This window comes from Stegostoma tigrinum, chromosome 23 (assembly GCF_030684315.1).
Source record: "Stegostoma tigrinum isolate sSteTig4 chromosome 23, sSteTig4.hap1, whole genome shotgun sequence".
Classification (NCBI taxonomy): Eukaryota; Metazoa; Chordata; class Chondrichthyes; order Orectolobiformes; family Stegostomatidae; genus Stegostoma; species Stegostoma tigrinum.
The window spans coordinates 34,883,418-34,908,158 of record NC_081376.1 but is presented as its reverse complement, the minus strand read 5'-3'; the positions used below and the strand labels follow the sequence as shown (position 1 = coordinate 34,908,158).

Genomic DNA, 24,741 nt, shown 5'->3' with positions numbered 1-24,741 from the left:
TGCATGTAAGGAATGAGATAACGATTTGTAGAGCTGGATGAACACTGCAGACCACAGCTTCAGAAAGAAGGGTCTAAGCCTGAAACATCAGCCTTCCTGCTCCTCTGATGCTGCTTGGCCTGCAGTGTTCATCCAGATCTGCACCTTGTTATCTCAGATTCTCCAGCATCTGCAGTTCCTACTACCTCTGCATGTAAGGAATGAACTGCTAGAGGAAGCCGTGGAGGCTGGTACAGTTACAAGATTTAAAAGTATGGGTGTATGAATAGGAAGGATTTAGAGGGATATGAGTGAAATGTTGGAAAATGGGACTAGATTAATTTAAGATACTTGGTCAGCATGGGTGAGTTTGACCAAAGGATCTGTTTCTGTGCTATACATCTCTATGACTCTATAAAATCTCATTATTGTCGATGGTGCTTATGTTTGTCCTGTATATGAATACTTTCGGACCCATATATAACAATATTAAAATTTTGTTTAAATACGGGCTGAACTTTTAATCCTGGATCTATTGTAAAAGATTAACTTTACTTTGCCTGAAGTGAATTGACATTTAAATGGAAATTAGATTCAGTATAATTTGTTTAAATAGCAACTTGCCTCCATTTAGTGCACTTAGCATGAACAAAATTTGGCATCAAGCAACATAATAAAATATTTGGGCAGGAAGAAGTAGAAGAGAGGTTGAGAGCTAGGGGGAATTCCAGACCTAAGGGTCCTGAAAGCAGGAGGGTCATCTGCCAATAGTGGAGTGATTAAAATGAGGGATGCATAAGAAAGTAAAATTGGAGAAGTGCAGAGATCTAATGGGATTGGAGGAGATTACGAAGATTGGGAATAAGGGCCATAGAATGATTGAAAATAAAGGTGGGAATTAAAAAATTGAGACTTGGGCTGGGAATCAAGGTGCACAGGGTGATGAGCGAATGAGATTTGGCCCAAGTCAGTCACTTAAGAGGAAATCAGCTGTCCTTTGGTATGTGCTGATTGTGTTTGTTATTTACATGCAAGTTAGGGTTCATGTAACAAAGACTAAGTGAAATGGCAGCCTTGTGCATTAACTATGGATGCATTTTGAGATCATGTTACTTCCTCGTTTTGGTTTTTGTCTTAACCGCCACATCTCCTCACAGCCCAACATTCAAGCCTCGTGAAGATTTTTTTCTTAAAAATGACTTGCTGTTTTCAATCTGAGAAATTCAGGAGTAAAGTTGGATTTTAATCCCTCCAATGCCCCCTGGCTCATTCTCTCTCTCTCTCTCTCTCTCTCTCTCTCTTTTTCCCCTTTAAGATATTCCTCAAAATCTCACTGTTTGGTTATGCTTGAGGTCACCTGTTTAGACACCTCATGGAGCTCAGTATCCAACTTTACTTCAGGACGCTCCTGTAAAATGCTTAAAGATTTTTTTTAATGATCTCACATCAGTCAGGGAGCTTGAACTTTTTAGCCATTGCCACTTTATAATGGGGAAAGTTGGGTGGATCTCCACGCGATTCTCCTCCATCCTCTGCATTCAGTGTGCTGCAAGTACGGAGAGATTCCATTTATAAGCAGGATTGGTGCCCAGGCCAAAACTGTTGATTTATGAGGAAAAGGTGAATAGACTAGGCACAGATTAAAGGAATTTCTAATTGTGGTGTTTGAGATGATCAGAAGAATAGATAGTTCCTCTCTATCTGCACTGTTTCTTTCTGGTGAGGCAGGTTCGGTATGAGGTGGGGCATATCCTTCAAATTGGAGCTAAGACACTTGGGAGCAAAGTCATGAAGCACTCCATCATACAAGCCACAGTGGAAGTGTGGAAATCTGTGGGTGGGATTCATGGGAAGTGAACATTACTGGCTGAGCCAGCATTTATTGCCTGTTCCTTGTTACCCTTGAGAAGGTGATAGTGAGTGCCGCCTTAAACAGCGGTAGTGCATGTACTATAGATAGACACACAATGCCACGAGGAAGTGAATTCCAGGATTTTGACCTAGTGGCAGTGAAGGAAGGACAATACATTGCCCAGTCAGGGTGATAAGTGGCCTGGAGGGGAATTTGCAGGTCATGACGTACCCAGGTATCAGTTGGCCTGGCCCTTCTAGATGGAACTGCTGGATTTGCAAGCGGCTGTCATGGACCTTTGGAGAATTTCTACAGTGCATCTTGGAGATGTTACCTACTGCTGGTTCTAAGAATTCGTGGTAAAGTTACTGCATGTTTGAGGGTGGGATGACAGGCAAGCTGGCTGCTTTGTCCTGGATGGTGTCAGGCTTCTTGTGGTGTTGAACTCATCCTCATCCAGGCAAGTGGATTCCATTATGTTCCTGACTTGTGCCTTATAGATGGTGGGCAGGCTTTGGTGAGTCATTTTTACAGTTGTGTCTTTTGTATTTGTGCTAGGCTCCCGCTTCATTGAGGATGGGGATATCTGTGGAGTCACTTCCAGTGAGTTGTTTGTTTGATCACCACCAATCACAACTGGATGTGGCAAGACTACAGAGCCTAGATCTGATACATCAGTAGTAGGATTGTGTATCTCTATTACTCCTTGCTTGTGCCGTTTAGCACAGAAGTAGTCCTATTTTGTAGCTTCATCAGGTTGAGACCTCTTTATTTTGGGTATCCTGGTGCTGCTCCTGGCACGTTGTCCTTGACCGTTCTTAATTGAAACAGGGTTGAACGTTAGTTTGATGGTAATGGTAGATTGGGGGATATGCTGGCCATGAGATTAACAGATTGTGGTAGGGCACAATTCTGTTGCTGTTGATGGCCCACAACACCTTGTGGATACACAGTCTTGAGTTGCTGGATCTGTTTAGTTGTTTTATTTAGCACAGTGATAGTGTTACGCAAAAAATCCACAGGGCCGTGGTGTAAAATGATGCCAACAAGAAAAAGAATCTCAAAAATATAAGCCTTAAGACCTTGTATCTTAATGCACAGAACATTTGCGATTAAGTGGATTAATTAGTCATGCAAATAAAGATAAACATGTATGATACAGTTAGGATTATGGAGACGTGGTTGCAGGGTGACCAGGATGGGAACTGAATAATCATGGGAATTCAGGGCAAACAAAAAGGAAAAAAGATAGTGTAGTTTTGCTGGTTAAAGAGTAAAATTAATACAATAGTGAAAAAGGATTAGGCTCTAGTGAAGAAGAATCTGTGCAGGAAGAACTTTGAAAAACCAAGAGGCAGAAAGTGATAGTGGGAGTTGTACATAACTCCCTTAAAATATAATGGCAATGTTGGAGAAGGTATTTAACAGGAAATTAGAGAGACAAGCAGTAAAGGTAGAGCTGTAGCTATGGGTGGCTTTAATCTGCACATAGATCAGGCAAATCAAATCAGTAATAATACCACAGAGGAGGAATTCCTGGAGTGTGTGCAGAATGGCTTTCTGGATCAATACATTGAGAAACCAACTAGAGAATAGGCCATCCTGAATTGGGCTTTGTGTAAGGAGAAAGGAATAATACTTGTGTAAGACGTCTAAAAAAAAAAGGGACTGTATAATAATAGAATCCATCATTAAGATAGAGAATGTTGTTAATTATGAGACTGGTGTCCTGGATCTAAATAAAGGAAACCACAATGGTGTGAGGCACAAGCTGGCTGTGATAAATTGGTGGATAAGCAATGGCGAACATTTAAAGGGCACTTGCAGGGACTGCAGCAATTGTTCACTCCTGCTTGACAATAAAACAAAATGGGAAAGGCGGCCTGACCATGGCTATCCAAGGAAAATAGGGATAATATAAGATCCAGTGAAGAGGCATACAAATTAGCCCAAAAAGCAGCAGACCTGAGGATTAAAAACCGTTCATGTTTCAACAAATAATGATAAAAGAATTGATTAAGAGGGATGAAGTTGTGTCAGTGTTTGCTGGTGAGGAACATACAAACTGATAGTCACAGAAGCTTTAGCAATGTGAAAGGAAAAAAAACTAATGAAGACAATAAAAGTCCCTTACAATCAGAAACAGAGACAGTTATAATGGGGAACAAAGATGGCAGACCAATAAATACATACTCTGGTTCTGTCTTCACGGTAGAAGGAAAAAAAATTCCCAAAAATGTTGGGGCATGCAAGGTCTAGTGAGAGGGAGGAGCTGAAAGTAATCAGTATTCGTAAAAAATGGTGTTTGGAAACCTGCTGATCTACATCATAGAATACTTCGGAAAGTAGCTCTAGAAATGGTGGATATGTTGGTCATCTTGCAAAATTTTGTAGACTCTGGAACAGTTGCTACAGATGGGAGCATAGCTAATGCAACCTCGCTATTTTAAAAAGGAGGCAGAGAGAAAACATGGAATAATAGACCAGTCAGCCTGACATCAGTAGTGGGAGAAATGCTAAAGTCCATTGTAAAAGATTTAATGGCAGAGCAATTGGAAAACCATGGTAGAATTAGACATAGTGTGAATTTGCAAATAGGAAATCATGTTTGACAAATCTTCTGGAATTCTTTTGAGGATGTAACTCGTAGAGTTGATTAGGGGTAGCCAGTGGAAGTAGTTTTAAAAGGATTTTGATCAGAGATTAACGTGTAATTAGTGTGTGGGATTGGGATAGTGTATTGATATGCTGTCAGCAGAGATAGGGAATAAACAGATCTTTTTCAGAGTGGGAGGCATTGACCATTGGGGGTACTCAGTGTTTAGATCCTAGCTATTCCCAACATATCAAAATTATTTTGATGAAGGAATGAAATTTGAAGTCTCTCATGTTTGCAGATGAAGCTGAATGGGAGGGTGAACTATGAGGAGGATACAGGGATGGTTCAGTGTGATTTGGATAAGTTGAGTGAGGGGCATTTAAGCGGCTATTAGATATACTATCACCCAGATGCCTAAGGTAGCGTTGGAGGTTAGATAGACCCTAGGTTTAGGGTGAAAGTTCGGCACAACATCGTGGGCCGAAGGGCCTGTACTGTTCTATGTTCAATGAACAGATGAAGTATGATGTGGATAAATGTGAAGTTATTCACTTTGGTTTCAAAAAAAAGGGAAGGCAAATAATTATCTGAAAGACAATAGATTGAGAAAGGGGGAGGTATAGCAAGACCTGGGTGTCCTTGTACACCAGTTGCTGAAATTGAGCATGCGGAGCAGCAGGTATGAAGAAAACAAATGGTATGTTGGCCTTCATAGCAAAAGGATTCAAGGGGAGGAGCGGAGATGTCTTGCTGCAGTTGTAGTGTCTTGGTGAGACCACACTGGAGTTTTGTGTGTAGTTTTGAACTCTTATCTGAGGAAGGATGTTCGAACTATGGAGGGTTTAATGAAGGTTTACTAGACTGATTCCTAGGATGGCAGGACTGACATATGAAGAGAGACTGGTTGAGGCCAAAACATTCCAGGAAATTAAATATAGTTCTTGGGGCTAAAGGGATCAAAGATGTGAGGAGAAAGTGGAAACAGTTAGATGGTCATCCATAATCATCTTGAATGAAGAAGCAGGCTCAAAGGGCCATAAAATCTATTCCTGCTCCTATTTAACGTGTTTCAATAGTTTTCCTGTTTCATATTGTAGAGTGTAAACAAATTGGGTTGCACGAGATTTCAGAGATTGCTGAGCTTTAGCATTTTTTAAGTAGTTTGGCAGTTTTTAAGTGGGGTGCTAGGTGATTCTAACTATGAGTGGAGGGATATTGATGACAGAGCCAAACAGACCTAATATTTACCTTGGAAAATGTGGTATTTATGCTGATAATGGGGGTGGGATGAGCAAATAGGTGGAGATGGAGCCCAGAGAGAGAGGGAGGGGAAAAAGGGGAGGCACAGGGATTGTTGATAGTAAACCACCTATTGCTCACCACACGTCACCCCCTCCCAACTTTTACCCCTCCCCCAACTCCACTCCCAGCCTCTGCATAAATACCACTTTTTCCAAGCTGTTATCAGTTCAGAAGAAGGCTCACCTGGACTCAAAATATTAACTTTTGTTCTCTCTCCAAATGCTGCTGGAGTTGCTGAGTACTCCAGCAGTTTTTGTTTTTGCTTTGTTTCAGTCCAGCATCCACAGTTATTTGTTTTATTTGAACATTTACCTTCTTCTTTTTCTGACCATGTCTCTCCCTCCAGAGGAAGTTAAGAAACTCTGTGCAACGCAGTTTAGCAACATCTTCTTCTTAGATTAACCATCCAGTTCGCCACCCATTATGGCTTTGGGTGTGTCACAGACATTCAGATGAGCGCTGGCACAAGCAGTAACTGTACAGTGCTGGACCCAGCAAGTAACTCCTGCTCTACACTCTGCCAATGGCCAGTGCAGCGTCCTCATTAATGCTGCTTGTCCTTGGAAGTCCCCATCTCGATTCACAGACAGCAGATGCTGTTATAGGAAATTTCCATGGAATGTAAGATAATTAGATTTTAAATATTTATGGTAACTGAATTAAAAGAATGTCAACTTTATCGTTCCAGTCTGTAACATATAGCAAGCTTGTATTGTAAAAAAAAAATAAATTAACAGTAACATTTGAGTGACATTTTAACTTCTTTCCAATTGTGTCTGTGTATTTTTGCTTTATTTATACATTGACCCTCATTTAAGAGGGTTGATCATTGGATATTTTATAGAAAATTATATTCTCTAACATACAACAAATGATCTTCCTGTATAAAATGGGCCTTTTTTTACTTAAAAAGTTGTGAGTTTATGTCTGAAGTAAAACCTGTATTTATGAAGAAGTGTTCTGCTGCAGCAATGCTGAGTGAAGGTCACTTTAGAGATTAGTATACAGCCGTGTACTGTGTAACTTGGCTTTTGAGCAAAGCTACATCTAGTGCCCTGTAATATCTGTGGACATGAATGCTTGAAACAAAATATAATGACAATTTGGAGAATTTATTTATTTTTTAAGCAAGTTCAGTCAAGCAATTAAACTGTCCGTTAATTGGACATTAATCCCACATTTATAACATGTTTTATCAAAAAATTTCAGAAACTAGATAGAAAAAATTGCATTATGTGAACATTTTTACTTAAATGGGCAGTTAACACAAAGAAGCCTCTTTTATGATTAAGGAAATGGAGAGGTCTATTGTCATGTATATTGAAGGCATCTTTTGTGTTCCCTGATGTAAATGGTGCCCACTTAAATCACACTCAGAGGGCTTTGCCTCCCCTTCTTCAGTGCTAGTTATAAACTGACACCCCTGTCCACATTACAGCACTGAACCTTAGTAATGCAGTCCTCAAATGTCATCATCTTCAGTGTCTGATCTTGTATACTGCATGCTGTAAATTCTCAATTTTTTTGCTAGGAAGAGAAGTTAGTACAAATTTTGTACCGCAAACTTACATTTTTCACTTCAGATAAGTACAGTCATGTACCCGATAAATTGTATTTTAGTGTTCGAAAATTCTGCCTCTTTGTTTTCCCTACTTCAACATAAAACCAAACGGGTTTGTCTGAAAAAAAGGTGCTGATTTATCCATGTAATGATACATATTTTTAAAAATAAATAAAATCTATCCACACTAATTCAAGACTTTGTTGTGTTTCAGTGCTGTGCCTAAACTTGTATGTAATTCAAGATGAAAATAAATCAAGGTTTTTTTTCTTAGCGGTGGAGTGCAATATTGTTTAGCTTCTGGAAAATAAGATCAGCTCACTGGGTTTGACTTGCTGATATTGAATCCTACCAGCGCTTTCTCGCTGTTTTGATTGCCAGTTGCAGTTTTCAAGTTCACCTCAGTTCAATGGCTTTTATTCAATTTACATGTAGGACAGTTTAATGAAACTACAAAATTATACAAAAGAATAAACTTGCATTTATGAATATATAATAATTCCAAAGTTTGGTATTATGAATTAGAATTCAGAAAAAATAAAATGTAAATTAATTGTCTAATAATTTTAATTTTAGACAAATTTTCTTTACATAGAATGGAATTGTGAAAGACATTATTTGAAAAACACCTTACGACTGAGTGATATAGGTTAGAAGTGCAGTTACAACTGTAATGTAGGAACTACATCACCCAATTTGTACACGGCAAAGTTCCCAAAAAATCCAGTAAACAAATCGTTTACATTAAATATTGCCTTGTCACTGGGGAGGACTTAGCCTGCTTTTCTTTAAAATAGTGCCATGAGACTTTGTTTTTCCATCCAACTAAGAAATGAGATGATGCTACGATAGTGCCTTCATTTAAAGATTACAGCTTTTCAACTGCCTGCAATCCCTCAGTATTTGTTGAAACTACATCTTTGCACATTTATATTGCTGGGCTCTGATGATAAATGTCCACTCCTCAGTAAATCTGTTTCATATAGTTTAGCTAATAGACTAGCACACTAGATACTTAATCCTGATGGACTGTAGAAGAAGCCCATGTCTGGACAACTTTACATCAATAGGATCCATGTAGCCTTCTCATAAACGTGCATTCTAGCATACTTGCTGTAAGGTTGCTTGAGAGTGATTCAACATTTAAAACAAAGTTTGGAAATCTTGCATGTTCACACAAAAGGCAGACAGAACCTTTACTAGTACACTCGTCAGAAATTCAGTACTTAATGTGCACTATGTCAGAACAGCATTAAATTCAGTCTGGAGTGAGGCTTTGACCCAACCTAATAATTTCAAGATCCAGGTACTACCTATTGAGCTACACCTATGATGAAAATGTAAATGGGATTGAAATAAGCAGCTCCAATATCATGGTACACAGGTCACACTAGTTGAAAGGAGGTCATGGCACATCCAAAGAAACATGACTGAATACCACCACGAAAACAGCCCACAAGGTGTTCTGTTTATCCAATAAGGCATTCATAAGAAACCTCTACTGCAAAAGCATGAAATGTAGAACTCTCTATCACAAGTAATTGAGGTGAATATTATAAAGGCGTTTAAGGACAAGCTAGATCAATATGGGGGAGAAAGGAATAAAAAGGATATGTTGATGGAGCCTGATGAAGATTGCTCCACATAGGCATCTATCTCGCTATGACCATTCAAGCTGAACATCTTTTTCTGTGCTGTAAATTTAGTGCTGCCAGTTTGCTTGTTGTGAGGTCCAGCATGTACAAGGGGATTTGCTAGTCAAATGGGTATTGAGCTGTTTCATATGAAGTGTCCTACATGGAATGAACTTCAAACTGGAGGAGAAGGTGGCCATTTTGATACTTAAGCCCATTTCATGGTTGAATTAGATCATGTTTTGTTCAACTTATCATCACCTCTGTCCAATTCTTCTGCTGGTCACATTATTTGCATTCCAATTACTGCTGCATTTATGTCTTACTACTAAATCTATCTATTTGACTTAGGACTGCAAGATAAGGCCTCTTCCTGGTAGTCCCATGTTTAATCATGACTCACCACACCCCCTCTTTCTCTGTAATGAATTGCTCTACCGTTTCAAACTTATCTATTAATTCAATTCTTCCTCAGTTTTATTGATCTGATTTGCTGGTTCATGATCTTGGCCTTTCAAGTTACTCAAACATAGTCTCAACATCCACATCTCATTAGTATACATCATTGTTCCTTTCTTCTTGACATTGGTCAAATTTCTGCACTACATAACAAGGCTGCAGTCTCAATTCCACCCCACCTACTCTCGATGGAAGGTATCATCAATAGCAGCGAGCAGCACTTATTCAGTGCTAACCTGCTCAGTGATTCCCAGTTTGGATACCACCAGCTCAATCATCTCCTGACCTCATTACATTACACCCTTAGTTCAAGCACGGACAAAAGTCTTGAATTCCAGATGTGAGGTGAGCATGATGGCCATTGGCATCAAGACTACATTTGACAGAAGTGTGGCGTCAAGGAACCCGAACAAAACTGCAATCAATTGGAAATGGGGACAAATGCTCGGCTGGTTGGAGTCATAACTGGCATGTAGCAAGATGGTTTTAGCTGTTGGAGGTCAGTCATCTCAGCTCCAGGACATCTCTGCAGGAGTTCTTTAGGGTAGTGTCCTGGACCCAACCCTCTTCAGCTGCTTTATCAATGATCTTCCCTCCATCATAAGATCAGAAATGGAATGTTCACAAATGATTGCACTATGTTCAGCACCATTTGCAACTCTCCAGACACTGATACAGTCCCTGCCCAAATGCAACAAGACCTGGAAAATATCCAGATTTGGGCTGACAAGCAAGTAACATTTGCACCATGCAAATACCAGGCAATGACCATCTCCAATAAGAGACAATCCAACAACTGCCCTTTGACATTCAATAGTATTACCATCACTGAATGTCCCACTACAAATATCTGTGGGGTTACCATTGACCAGAAACTCAACTGGACCAACCATATAAATACTACGGCTACAACTGCAGGCCAGAGTCTAGGAATATTATAGCAAGTAACTCACCTCCTGACTCACCAAAACCTGTCCACTATTTACAAGGCACAAGTCAGGAATCTGATGGAATACTCCCCACTTAAGAAGCTTGACGCAATACATGGCAAAGCAGTCCACGTGACTGGCACCAAGTCTACAAGCAACTACTTCATCCACCACTATCACTCAGCAGTAGCAGTGTGTACCATTTACAAGATGCACTGTAGAAATTCACCAAAGATCCTTAGACAGCACCTTCCAAATCCAGAGATAATAAGAACTGCAGATGCTGGAGAATCCAAGATAACAAGGTGTAGAGCTGGATGAACACAGCAGGCTAATCCTGCTCCTATGATGCTGCTTGGCCTGCTGTGTTCATCCAGCTCTATGCCTTGTTATCTCAGATTCTCCAGCATCTGCAGTTCTTATTATCTCTTACCTTCCAAATCAGTTGGGTCAATATTCTGGAATTCCACCCCTAACAGCATGATGACTGCAGTAGTTGAAGAAGACAGCTCACTAACCCAATTCAAGGGCAACTGGGGATAAGCATTAAATGGTGGCCACCCAGTGATATGATAGGAGAATTAAAAATACTGTCTTGTAGATCCTGTCAGTTTCAGCAATGCTTTTCTATTTCACAACACTCCACTGCACATTCTCCATTTAGTCTGATGAGATCTAATCTGTTGCCTACCATACTCACTGGCAGAGGAGACAATTTTAAAAACCTGATAAGTGCCTCCAAATTCTGGGGTCAACTTTTAAATTGAGTATAAAAATGCTAAGATGAAGAGTGGGTAGGTCTTAAACTTCCAGGTACCTTGCTAACATTTTCTGTATCATCTTTTTGATTTCTTGTGGCCAGTGATAAGGCTTTTCTGGGGTGAAAAATCATATAACTACTGTGAGTGTAGTATGTCGTGGGTGAAAAACAATTGACTTCTATGCTGAATATGTTGTCTAGTTCCTCTAAAGTTGCAGACAACTCCAACCAGAATGTTATGAATGAATTTGCCCAGGTGTCCCACAGTACCAAAGCGATCAATTCAATACAAACACAAACCTGTACCAAAGCAAAACATTCTCACTTCACTGGGAACAAAATTATAATAATCTTTAATACTAAACATACTATCCCTAATCCTATTTGGCCCCTTATGGTTACAATACTTCCCAAATCACTTGTGAATTTACGCAGTTACTGTCTTTATGGGTCTGTCTGTGAGTCTGCAAAGCTGCTTTTTCCATCTCTCCCTGTGGATGGTCAGCTGGTTTCTGCCTCTTGCCATTCTGGTCTCTTCTAAAGACCTCAGACAATTCCAGGAGCAAGATTTGCAGGTTAACTCTGTTTTTATATCTTTTAGATGGTTGTCTGGCACTTTCAATAGTACTGTCCAATCAGGGAGATAATAGTTTTAAACAAGAGTCAATCATTTCAATGGCATGCCACTGTCAGTTTCTTTGTGTAACAGGACCCAGTACCTCTGTCTGGGCTGTCCTTTGTTTAGTGAATAAGTTATTGGGGGCTCTGTACAGAATAAAACTGTTGCCTTTTACATTACGCTAATGTCATTAGCATTTGGCTGCTATGTTTGCATTGTGCCTGGTGTGTGGGTTTTGTGATTTCAGCGTTTCATTTGGCCAATGTACCAGCATCCCCTGCTGTTTGGCCAAGTTAGCAATCTCTTTTGGCAGCCAGAAGGCTGCTGCTACAAGTATATGTGATTTATTTTGGGGTTGGAGAAGTGGGTTTGACTTATATGACACAATTTAAGGTGATTTCCATTTTTCCACATCCTGATACCAATTATTGTCTAGTCTCTCCTTAAATGAGTTAGACAACTTCAACCAGAATGTTATGAATGCATTTGCTCAGGTGTCCTACAATACCAAAGTGGTCAAATCACTACAAACACAGGTAGTCTAGGTAGTGAAAAAAACATTTGGTATGCTTGCCTTTATTGGTCTGTTGATTTGGCTGAGGAGTTGGGATGTCATGTTGTAAGTGTACAGAATATTGGTTAGGCCACTTTTGAAACACTGCATGCAATTCTGGTCTCCCTGCTATAGGAAAGATGTTGTTAAACTTGAAAGGGTTCAGAAAAGACGTAAAAGATGTTGCCAGGATTGGTGGCTATGTGCTATAGAGAGGAGCTGAATAGGCTGGGGCTTTTTTCCCCCCGGATCATTGGAGGCTGAGGGGTGACCTTATAGAGGTTTATTAAAATCATGACAGGTGTAGATAGGGTGAATAGCCAAGGTCTTTTTCCCAGGATAGGAAAGTCCAAAACTAGAGGGCATAGCTTTAAGGTGAAAGGGAAAGATTGAAAAGGAACTTAAGGTGCAGTTCTTCACACAGAGGGTGGTATGTGTATGGAATGAGCTGCTAGAAGTGGTGGAGGTGCAATTGTAACATTTAAAAGACATTCAGATGGCTATATGAATAGAAAGGGTTTAAGAGGAATTTGGGCAAAATGCTGGCCAATGGGACTAGATTAATTTAGGGTATCTGGTTGGAATGGACAAGTTGGACCAAAGGGTGTGTTGTCCGTGTGCTGTTCAACTCTATGACAACCCACTACCAATGTAAACAGTCTCAGTTTTATTATTGAAGAAGTTACAATAGACTTTATGCTAAACAATACTATCTGTAATCCTATTAAGCCCTTTGAACTTACAATATTTCTTGAGTCTCTTGTGGATTTATGCAGTCACTCTCTTCCGTATCTGTCTGTGGGACTGTGAGCTGCTGTCTCTCTATCCGGATGGTCAGCTGGTCTCTGCCTTTTGTCAAGTCAGTGTCCTTGGAAGGTTTCCTGCCTGATCTACAGGTAAGTCCTATTTTTATATCTTTTTCCCTCGCCTTTGAATCTTTCCAGAGCTTTAGCCAATCAGGAGATCCTGCTTAATGGTGTTTGGATGGCTTAATCACTAAATGTCCTGTTAATATTTGTTTCAGGCTTGAATTTTTGATTCTTGGTTGCTAATATACACCCCTTCTTTGTTTAGTTAATGAGATATGTCTATCCAGGATGACTATTGACAGGATGTGTCCTTCACGTGATGCTGATATCTTTACCACCTAGTTGCTTCGTGTCTGGTTTCTGGGTTTTGTGACTTCAGAGTTTTACTTGGCCTATGTAACCAGCATCCCTTGCTGTTTGAGTGATAATGGGAACTGCAGATGCTGGAGAATCCAAGATAACAAAGTGTGGAGCTGGATAAACACAGCAGGCCAAGCAGCATCTCAGGAGCACAAAAGCTGACGTTTCGGGCCTAGACCCTTCATCAGAGAGGGGGATGGGGAGAGGGTTCTGGAATAAATAGGGAGAGAGGGGGAGGCAGACCAAAGATGGAGAGAAAAGAAGATAGGTGGAGAGGAGAGTATAGGTGGGGAGGTAGGGAGGGGATAGGTCAGTCCAGGGAAGATGGCCAGGTCAAGGAGGCAGGTTGAGGTAGTAGGTAGGAAATGGAGGCGTGGCTTGAGGTAGGAGGAAGGGATGGGTGAGAGGAAGAACAGGCTAGGGAAGTGGAGACAGGCTGGGCTGGTTTTGGGATCAGTGGGGGGAGGGGATGAGCTGGGCTGGTTTTGTGATGCAGTGGGGCGAGGGGAAGAACTGGTCTGGTTTTGGGATGCAGTGGGAGAAGGGGAGATTTTGAAGCTTGTGAAGTCCACATTGATACCATTGGGCTGCAGGGTTCCCAAGTGGAATATGAGTTGCTGTTCTTGCAACCTTCGGGTGGCATCATTGTGGCACTGCAGGAGGCCCATGATTGACATGTCATCTGAGGAATGGGAGGTGGAGTTAAAATGGTTTGCGACTGGGAGGTGCAGTTGTTTATTGCAAACTGAGCGGAGGTGTTCTGCAAAGCATCCCAAAACCAGACCAGTTCTTCCCCTCCCCCCACTGCATCCCAAAACCAGCCCAGCCTGTCTCTGCTTCCCTAACCTGTTCTTCCTCTCACCCATACCTTCCTCCCATCTCAAGCCGCACTTCGATTTCCTACCTACTACCTCATCCCGCCTCCTTGACCTGTCCGTCTTCCCCAAACTGACCTATCCCCTCCCTACCTCCCCACCTATACTCTCCTCTCCACCTATCTTCTTTTCTCTCCATCTTCAGTCCGCCTCCCCCTCACTCCCTATTTATTCCAGAACCTGCTCCCCATCCCCCTCTCTGATGAAGTGTCTAGGCCCGAAACGTCAGCTTTTGTGCTCCTGAGATGCTGCTTGGCCTGCTGTGTTCAACCAGCTTCACACTTTGTTCCCTTGCTGTTTGGCCAAGTTGGCAATCTGTTTTAGTAGTCAAAAGACCGATGTCAGGTTCTTTAAGCTATTCACATTCTCTGTGTTTTTACCGTTGATCTTTACAGCTTCACTCCAATCTTCTTCCTAAAGCTCAAACTGACAGTGCCCATAATGGACAATTGGTCTGCTGATCTGTGCTTGTCTACAACTATTCAAGTAGCTCACCACAACCTTCTCCAGGGCAGTTAGTGATGTCCATCTCTCATGAATGAACAAAAAAAATCTCATTATCACCAACACACAACTCAATGTCATATGCAAACTTCATCAACCATGACATTTCAGTTTATAGTACATCCGTAGCAATCAGGAAAATGAAGGAGTTTGGTGCTAGTTATAGATATAGTCCAACTTTGGCTTTGAAATTCTCTTCCTCCACACTGTTTCTTCCTCTAGTACATTCTTGTACATGTCCTGTAATTATTGTAGATATTTCTCAGAAAATTTACAAATCCCAGCATGCCTCTATACTTCATCCATAGACACCAGTTAGAAGCCTTCTCTAGATCAGTTTTCATGTTACATTGGCTTTCTTAGTCTTGATGTACCACTTGTCTCAAAATGAAAACAGCATCGGTACTTGGTCCAAAATAACATTCATAGATTTCCATCATTATTTTTAAAATCTGTGGTCCACTGTCTCCCAGATTTTGAAGATAAACGTATGAAATAAGAGCAGGAGTGGGACATTTACACCCACAAGTTATTTTTTTGCCAGTCTATAGATTGTAGCTGATCTGCTCCAGGTCTCAAATGTTCTTGCATGTCAGTTCCTCATAACCTCCAATTCCCCTTCTAAAATCCACTTACCCCCTATTTAAATAGTTTCAATGATCTAGCCTCTGCTCTCCGAGGTACAGAATTACAGACATTCGCTACCCACTGAGAAAATAAATTCTTTTGTATCAGTTTCAATTTATTCTGTAAGAATGCCCCCCTGGTTTGAGACATTCACACTAGTGGAAAAATGTCAACATATATACTGTCAAGCTCCTTCAGTATCCTGTATGTTTCAATAAGATTTAATTCTTCTAAACTCTCATGGAAAACACCTAAACTATTAAGCCATTCTTGATAAGTCAAGCCCTTCAATGCAGGAATCAGCCCATTGAATCTCTTTTGCACAGCTTCCAATGTCATAGTTACATGGTATATGATAGAAGTTTAAAATTCAACCATGATTGACCTGTGACCAAATTCCATCTGCCTAACTTAACCACTTGCCCCTTATTACCAGTCATTAACCAAAAAAAACATTTTTAATAGTCACAATTGATTCAGCCTTAATAGTTGCTTGATAAAATGAATTCCAAACTTCTACCCTACCTCTGTGTTCAGAAGTGTTCTGTAATTGTATAACTGAAAGATTTTACTCTTAATTTTTAGATTGGAAACAGAAACTCTGGTAAAAAGGAAAGGTTAAGGCACCATTGTTTCATTTAAGAGGTAGAGTGTAGAATGAGTCAGGTGGTGGATGCAAATACATTGTAATTTCCTTATCTGGAATCTTCAGGTTAGAATGTCAAATGGTCTCTGTTACCTGTTAAACTTCTGATCTAGTGAAGTAAGATGTTTGATATGTAAATTAGCCCCAAAAGCCTTTTGGTATCTAAGAAGTAAGAGTGATCTCTAGTGTTCATTTGTCTACTACAATAGTTTGGGCAACTGAATGTGCAATACTAGCAGAATTTAGTGAAGTAAAAATTAATTGAAAGGCATAAGGAGAATTAAAATAAATATCCCAGGTTTTTAAAACTTCTATCACATTAAGATGTGAGAGTTCTACAAGCATATTATCGTGCATTTTTGTGTGTGTATATTCAGGACACTGGAGTGGTGGTATTTGTTGATATCAGAGGGCCCAAGGGTTTCTTGCACTATGTAGGGTGAACACTCAGGTCTTCTTGGACAAGAAGAAATTTTAAAAACAGTAATTTTGCAAGATGAATCTGGGCCTCTGGTATTCAATGGGCTTTTTCTGCTGGTGCTGTGCTCCTAGACTGAAGTCAGTGCAATAATGGACGTTAATATTACGTTGCACCAACAATCGTTTTGCCCCAGGCCCCTGCTGACATTTAATAGGAGCTTGTCTGAGCACAAGGGTCACCAATTTAAAAGTTACTTTGGTGGAAGCCAGGAGGTAACATTTCAAGTTTTAACCCTCTCAAATCCTATTTGCATTGGACATTGGTTTGGAGTAGAATGAAAATTCCATAGAAGGAGCTACTTTTTGTGTGATGTTCTTGTCACTCCTCAAATATTTATTTTGCAAAAAAGTAACATTTCAATAAAGCCAAGTAATTAAAATCTATCAATAACAATAACAAATCAAAAAAAGCAGCAATCTCAAATCAAATTTGACAACAGTAAAATTAACGGATAAGCAAAAGTTTTTTGAAACGTATTTTTAAGAATTGGCTTATAGGTGGAGAGAGAAAAACAGATAGATTTAGGGAGGGAATTCTAGAGCTCAGGCCAAGCACCTGAAGACGTGGCCTCAATGGTGTAGAGATTGAAATCAAGGATGTACAAGAACATAGAAAATCGTGGATTGCAGACGTCCAGAAGATTGTAGAATTGGAGGAGGTTACAGAAAAGGAAGGGGATGGAGTTGTGGAGGAATTTGAGTACTAATAATTATTAATCACAGCACAGCTTGCACTGAGATAGATTTTTGTGCATTGATCTTAGTTTGTCCAATAGTTAAACTGCTGCAAAAGAAACTATTTGTTTAGCAACATTCGATTTTACATTTCAGCAAAAAATTAAAAGATGGTCTGGTTTCATCGATTGTGAAAATATAATTTTGTTGTTTCATAAGTTCCCCCCAGTTAATACAAAACTTGCTCATACAGACTTTTTCTTCTTTCTGATTCCACTACCTTTTCTATATGGCACTAAATGGGCACCTTCTGTGTTCACCTTCTGCGTTGGATAAGTGCGTTTATCATCATCTTCACTTTGTTCTCCAGGACTACGTACAACCAGAAGCAGATCAGTGTCCTCTTGCTCATGTTTCATGGCTTCCTCTTTCAATCTATAATGACATCAAAACAAATGACCAGTTGCAATGTCATTGTGGTACTCTACAGAGCTATGTAGATGTCAGTTAATATCCAAATCCAATGGGCAAAACCTTAACTTATTGACTTAATGAAATAAAGGCCTTGAGTGCAAGAGCCAATAATAATAATTTGTGCAAAGCAGTGAGGCCAGACTTAAAGGACTGTGTGCAGTGTTAAGCAGCCACACTGTGGAAAAGACATTAAAGTCACAGAAAGTTCAAGTTATGATTCATCAGAATGACACTGCACAAAAATCTTTAGCTCTAAGGAGCAATTTGAGTTATTCCCATTGGTGAGATTCCAGTGTGAGACTGGAGTCACACATCATTCCAGAACAGGTGAGGGCAGCAGATTTCCTTCCCTGGTGTGAGCCATTTATGTTTTTACAAGCATCAAGCTTCTGTGGTTATTTTTCTGACACTGGTTTATAGGGCTGGATTTTTGAAATGAGTTTCAGAATAATTTTTGGAATGAATTTCAGAATGGGGTTTTAATAACAATATGGAATTTAACTTTCACCAAGACAAGTTATGAGTTTGAATCTCATGCCTTTTGAGCTACTAGTCTATGACTAAACTATTCGGCTACCCTTTTCAGGTATGGCAAGTCTATCAGACCATAAGATATTGAAGGTGAATTAGGCTATTCAGCTCATCGAATCCGCTCCACCATTGTATCATGGCTGATGTTTTTCTCATCCCCGTTCTCCTGCCCTTTTCCCATAACCTTTGATCCCCTTACTAATCAAGAACCTGTCTATCCCAGTCATAAATGAATTCAATGAGTTGGCCTCTACAGTCCTTCGTGAAAAAGATTTTCACAGATTAGTCACCCTCTGGCTGAAAAACTCCTCTTCTCAGTTCTAACTGGTTGTCCCTCCGCTCTGAGGCTGTGCCCTTGGGTTCCAGTCTTTCCTACTAGTGGAAACATCTCCATGTCCATTGTATCCAGGCCTCTGAATATACTGTAAGTTTCAATGAAATTCTTCCTCATCCTGCTAAACTCCATGGATTACAGTCCCAGAGTTCTGAACCACTCCTCATATTGACAAGTCCTTCATCCCTGGGATCATTCTTGTAAACCTTCTCTGTACGTCCTTTGATGCAGCACATTCTCCCTTAGTTACAGTGCCAAAAACTGCTCACAACATTCCAAATGCAGTCTGACCAGAGCTTCAGCCTCAGCAGTACATCCCTGCTCCTTTATTCTTTCCCTCTCAAAAGGAATGCTAAAATTGCATTTGTCTTCCTAACTGCCAACTGAACCTCAATGTTAAGCTTAAAAGAATTCTGAACAAGGACTCCTAAGTACCTTCGTGCTTCAGATTTCTGAAGCCTTTTCCCACTTAGAAAATAGTTTACACCTCTATTCTTCTGACTGAAATGCATAACCTCGCACTTTCCCTCATTGTATTCCATCTGCCTGCAACCTCCCCACTTCCTCAACACTACCTGTCCCTCCATCTATCTTTGTGTCATCTGCAGACTTAGCAACGACACCCTCAGTTCCTTCGTTCAGATCGTTAATGTGCAATATAGTTCTCGTCCCAAAACTGACCCTGCTGGAACTCCACAGGTCACCGGCTGCCATTCTGAAAAACACCCTTTTATCCCCACTCTCTGCCTTCTGCTTGTCAGTCAATCCTCTATCCATGCAGTACTTTCCTCTAACACCATGGGGTCTTACCTTATTTAGCAGTCTCCGATGCAGCACCTTGTCAAATGCCTTCTGAAAATCCAAATAGATCAAGTCCATTGGCTCTACTTTGTCTAACCTGCTTGTTACCTCCCCAAAGAATCTGACAAATTTGTCAGGCATGATCGCCCCTTGATGAGCCATGCTAACTCAGCCCTATTTTACCATGTATTTCCAAGTACTCCACAATTTCATTCTTATTAGTGGACTCTAAAATCTTACAAATGACCAAGATCAGGCTAATCAGCCTATAGATTCCTGTTTCCTGCCTCCCTTGCTTCTTAAACTGAGGTGTTACATTAGCCTTTTTCCAGTTCTCAGGGATGGTCCTTGAGTCCAGTGATTCCTAAAAGATCACCATCAATGCCTTTACAATCTCAATAGCTATCCCCTTCACAACTCATGTGTGTAGTCCACCAGGTTGCTTAGCCACCTTCAGACCTTGCAGCTTCCCAGTCCTTTCTCTTTAGTGATGACCACTACACTCATCTCTGCCCCTGATTCTTTTGAAGTTCTGGTATGCAGCTGGTGTCTTCCACTGAGAAAACTGATGCAAATTACCTACTCAGTTCATCTGTCATTTCTTTGGTCCCCATTACTACTTCTCCACCCTAATTTTCCAGTGGTCCAATGTCCAGTCTTGCCTGTCTCTGACATATTGTATATCTAAAAAAACTCTTTAATATCTCAATCGTCTTTAATATTACTGGCTAGCTCACTCTCATATAACATCTCTCCCCCGACCTATTGCTTTTTTTAGTTATCCTCTGCTGGTTTTTGAAGACTTCCCAATCTTCTGCCTTCTTTCTGATCTTCATCACATTGTGTGCTTTTTCTTTTGCTTTTATACCGTCTCTGACTTCCCATGTCAGCCATGGTTGCCTTGTCCTCCCCTTAATATTATTTTTCTTCACTGGAATGAATTTCTGCTGTGCATCCCAAATTATCTCCAGAAATTCCTGCCATTGCTGCACCACTGTTTTCCTTCCAGGATCCCCTTCAAATCAAGTCTGACCAACTCCTCCATCATGCTTTTGTAGTTGTCTTTACAGGGAAGGAGGTGAACAAGCAAACATTCTTACAAGTACTGTGTTTATCAGACCTATCATCTTTAACAAGATCCAATGCAAGGGAATCTGTACTTTGTGAAAACTTTTTATTTTAGATATAACCAAGCCCAGATCCACAGAACCGTCTCTGCCAACTCCCACCAACAACCCACGAGAATTGGGATTAATCAGCTATCTCCTAGAAAACAAGTGATACAGACCTAGCTCTTGTGGCAGCCTTTATCATAGCCTGGCGAGTCAGCTCATTCTGTCGCACCATGTCCCTCTTTGCCTCCACTTTCAGAACTTCAGCATGATCATGGGCTGGAAACAACCTCTTCATAAAGAAGAAATAAATTTGACTCAGCCAGAATTCCAACTCAGCACCTGATTTGATTGGGGCCTTTTTTGCTGGAATCTTTTCTGATGGGGCCTTTTCTTCTGCAACCTTTTCTGAAGGGGCCTTTTCTGAAGGAACGTTTTCTTCTGGAATCTTTTCTGGAGGGGCCTTTTCTGAAGGAGCTTTATCTTCTGGACCCTTTTCTGATGCTTTGTCTTAATAAAAGGAAAAGACCAAAAATTGAACATTTGTTCAGCTAGGATCCAAAGTTTACTTATGCAGATAAAAATGCATGCCTGAACTGCCTGGAAGTCAGTGGTGAGTGGGGTTCCACAGGGCTCTGTCCTTGGGCCTCTACTGTTTGTAATTTTTATTAATGACTTGGACGAGGGAATTGAAGGATGGGTCAGCAAGTTTGCAGACGACACAAAGGTCGGAGGTGTCGTTGACAGTGTAGAGGGCTGTTGTAGGCTGCAGCGGGACATTGACAGGATGCAGAGATGGGCTGAGAGGTGGCAGATGGAGTTCAACCTGGATAAATGCGAGGTGATGCATTTTGGAAGGTCGAATTTGAAAGCTGAGTACAGGATTAAGGATAGGATTCTTGGCAGCGTGGAGGAACAGAGGGATCTTGGTGTGCAGATACATAGATCCCTTAAAATGGCCACCCAAGTGGACAGGGTTGTTAAGAAAGCATATGGTGTTTTGGCTTTCATTAACAGGGGGATTGAGTTTAAGAGTCGTGAGATCTTGTTGCAGCTCTATAAAACTTTGGTTAGACCGCACTTGGAATACTGCGTCCAGTTCTGGGCGCCCTATTATAGGAAAGATGTGGATGCTTTGGAGAGGGTTCAGAGGAGGTTTACCAGGATGCTGCCTGGACTGGAGGGCTTATCTTATGAAGAGAGGTTGACTGAGCTCGGTCTCTTTTCATTGGAGAAAAGGAGGAGGAGAGGGGACCTAATTGAGGTATACAAGATAATGAGAGGCATAGATAGAGTCGATAGCCAGAGACTATTTCCCAGGGCAGAAATGGCTAGCACGAGGGGTCATAGTTTTAAGCTGGTTGGTGGAAAGTATAGAGGGGATGTCAGAGGCAGGTTCTTTACGCAGAGAGTTGTGAGAGCATGGAATGCGTTGCCAGCAGCAGTTGTGGAAGCAAGGTCATTGGGGTCATTTAAGAGACTGCTGGACATGCATATGGTCACAGAAATTTGAGGGTGCATCCATGAGGATCAATGGTCGGCACAACATTGTGGGCTGAAGGGCCTGTTCTGTGCTGTATTGTTCTATGTTCTATGTTCTATGTTCTATGTTCTAACAATAATTTACAATCTGTTTAAGGGATTCAAGTCACAGAACTTGAACAACTGGAATCACTTGGACTTTGAAATTAGTGATCTCTGATTGTTATTGTAATTTGTAATACTTACAGGTTCAACTGTCCACATCTGTCCTGCAAAATACTGTTTTTGTAATCAAGGGTAGCAGTGTGGCTAAGAGATTACAAAAGTTTATCAAGGATGGTTTATTCTATACAACAAATTGTACTTTTTTTATGTGGATTATCTCTTTGCCATTCATCTATGAGAGTTCTGCTATAATGCAATAGTTGCGTTCCAGCACAAAAGCGTGTTGTAGAAAATTGCACTATAGGAATAACGGGGCCTATGGGAAAAGTAGGGTTAGGGGCAGAGTTTCATCCAGTCTTCAGCACTGGCATCATCCAGTAGCATTTTTAATTCAATAGAAGGGAGACAATAAATAAAGTGCCAGAGTTCTGTTTAAAGCTAAAAACATTGCAGTTTGAAGAAGCAGACAGTAATGAGCAGATTTACAGATTCTTCATCACTGCATCACTGTGGGAGATTTGCCTCCCACACACCAACAACACATTCTACATTTGCATCTAAACTTTAAATGACACTCCCGATCACAAATAGCAAGCCCTCAGCCAAATTCTGCTACCACCAGCAGCATCAATCACCTATCAGCAGTAAGTCTGAACTGCCACAAACAGCATCCTTTCAACAGCAAAATAAAACCTACTGTCACCAACAGCATACAGCTTCCAACAGAAACACAAGGCCACCAGCAGTATCCAGCATTGCCTGAAATAATATCACCCAGAGCTCAACAACAGCACAATTCAGCAGCATCAAACCCCAGAAGCTAAAACCAGTCACCAAGAATAATTATCTAACATCCAGCAGCATTACCTAGTGATTGGAGAAAATCCCAATCATCAACTTGATAAACACCAGCAATGATAAAGCCCAATTAGAAACAATATCAATCCACTTGCCAACAGCATCACCAAGATGCCAACAACTAAATGCACTTAAGGGTAAGACCATTTACCTGTCAGAAACATTAACAACACTTAGTCACTGGCAATCACATCATCCACTCACTGGCAGCATCTCCCAGTCATCGGCAAAACTACTTAATGTACAGCTACACTATGTTGTCAGTAACAACATCAGCCTGTAACCATCCCTCATCGAATGGACATAGACAATCATTTATTTCCTCAAGCTGATTTCTCATGATTGTTCTTTGAGAAACATGTTGCCTAATTTGGACCAAGGTTTAATTCTATTATTTTTATCAATCTGACTGGTATTCCAATCGATTGTGAATTTGGGAGGTCAAAATTTGTAACATGACAAATTGACCAGATCCTTGTGTAATGATCTTGATGTAACTTAGAACATAGAACAGTACAGCAAAGTACAGGCCCTTTGGCCCACAATGTTGTGCCAAACTTTTACCCTGAGGTATCTCTAACCTCCACTCCTACCTTATACTATCATCCATATGCCTATCTAATACCCGCTTAAAAGCCCCTAATGAGGCTGACTCCTCTACCCACTTCGGCAATGCATTCACCGGTCTACCACTGTCTGAGTAAAGACTCTACCTCTAATGTCTCCCCTATATCTACCTCCACTTACTTTAAAACTATGCCCCTCATAATAGCTACCTCCACCCTAGGAAAAAGGCTCTGGCTGTCTACTCTATTTATACCTCTGATCATTTTGTACACCTCTATCAAGTCACCTCTCATCCTTCATCATTCTAAAGAGAAAAGCCCTCGCTCTCTCAAACTGTCTTCATAAGACCTTCCTTCCATTCCAGGCAACATCCTGGTAAATCTCCTCTGCACCTTTTCCAACGCTTCCACATCTTTCCTGTAATGCGGTGACCAGACCTGGACACAATACTCCAGATGTGGCCGAACCAGGCTTTTGTATAGCTGGAGCATAACTTCACAGCCTTTGAATGCAATCCATTTATTAATGGAAGATAACACACCATACGTCTTCTTAACAACTCTATCCACCTGGGTGGCAGCTTTCAGGGAACGGTGGACATGAACCCCAAGATCCCTCTGCTCCGCCACACTGCCAAAAATCTTTCCATTAACCCTATATTCTGCTTTCAAATTTGTCCTTCCAAAATGAATCACCTCACACTTTTCAGAGTTAAACTCCATCTGCCACTTCTCAGCCCAGCTCTGTATCCTATGAATGTCCCTTTGTAATCTAGATCGGCCCTCCATACTGTCCACAACGCGACCCACCTTCTTATCGTCCGCGAACCTATCCTTACACCCTTCCACCCCTTCATCCAAATCATTTACAAAAATCACAAATAGAAGAGGACCCAGAACAGATCCTTGTGGTACACCACTCATAACTGAGCACCATGTTGAATATTTTCCATTCACTGCCACCCTTTGTCTTCTAAGGGTCAGCCATTTCTGAATCCAATCTGCCACATTTCCCCTTATCCCATGCCTCCTTACCTTCTGCACGAGCCTACCATGGAGAACCTTTTCAAATGCCTTACTTAAATCCCTGTATACCACAAGCACTGCTCTACCTTCATCCACGATCAATTCAAAGAATTCAGTAAGGTTTGTGAGGCATGATCTACTCCTCCCAAATCCATGCTGTCTATCACGA

At 40.9% G+C, this 24,741-nt stretch overlaps 2 protein-coding genes across 6 annotated transcripts in view; one reads left to right on the top strand and one right to left on the bottom strand.

Annotated features, from left to right (window-relative positions):
• Positions 1–7,484, top strand: part of ccz1 (CCZ1 homolog, vacuolar protein trafficking and biogenesis associated) — a 67,894-nt gene extending 60,410 nt beyond the window's left edge. The window contains exon 15 of the mRNA XM_059653872.1: positions 6,079–7,484. Within this exon, the coding sequence (XP_059509855.1) occupies positions 6,079–6,134 (56 nt within the window). The 3' untranslated portion in view covers positions 6,135–7,484. The remainder of the gene's footprint in view (positions 1–6,078) is intronic.
• Positions 7,485–14,574: 7,090 nt separating this feature from the next.
• rsph10b (radial spoke head 10 homolog B) overlaps positions 14,575–24,741 on the bottom strand; it is an 84,233-nt gene continuing 74,066 nt past the window's right edge. For 2 of the 5 annotated variants that reach the window (XM_048552618.2, XM_048552619.2), the window contains exons 19-20: positions 20,652–20,985; positions 14,575–17,658 (exon numbers count right to left, since the gene is read on the bottom strand). In XM_048552618.2, the coding sequence (XP_048408575.1) occupies positions 17,469–17,658; positions 20,652–20,985 (524 nt within the window). In that variant the 3' untranslated portion in view covers positions 14,575–17,468. The remainder of the gene's footprint in view (positions 17,659–20,651; positions 20,986–24,741) is intronic. The other 3 variants (XM_048552620.2, XM_048552622.2, XM_048552621.2) reach the window with 3 other exon arrangements.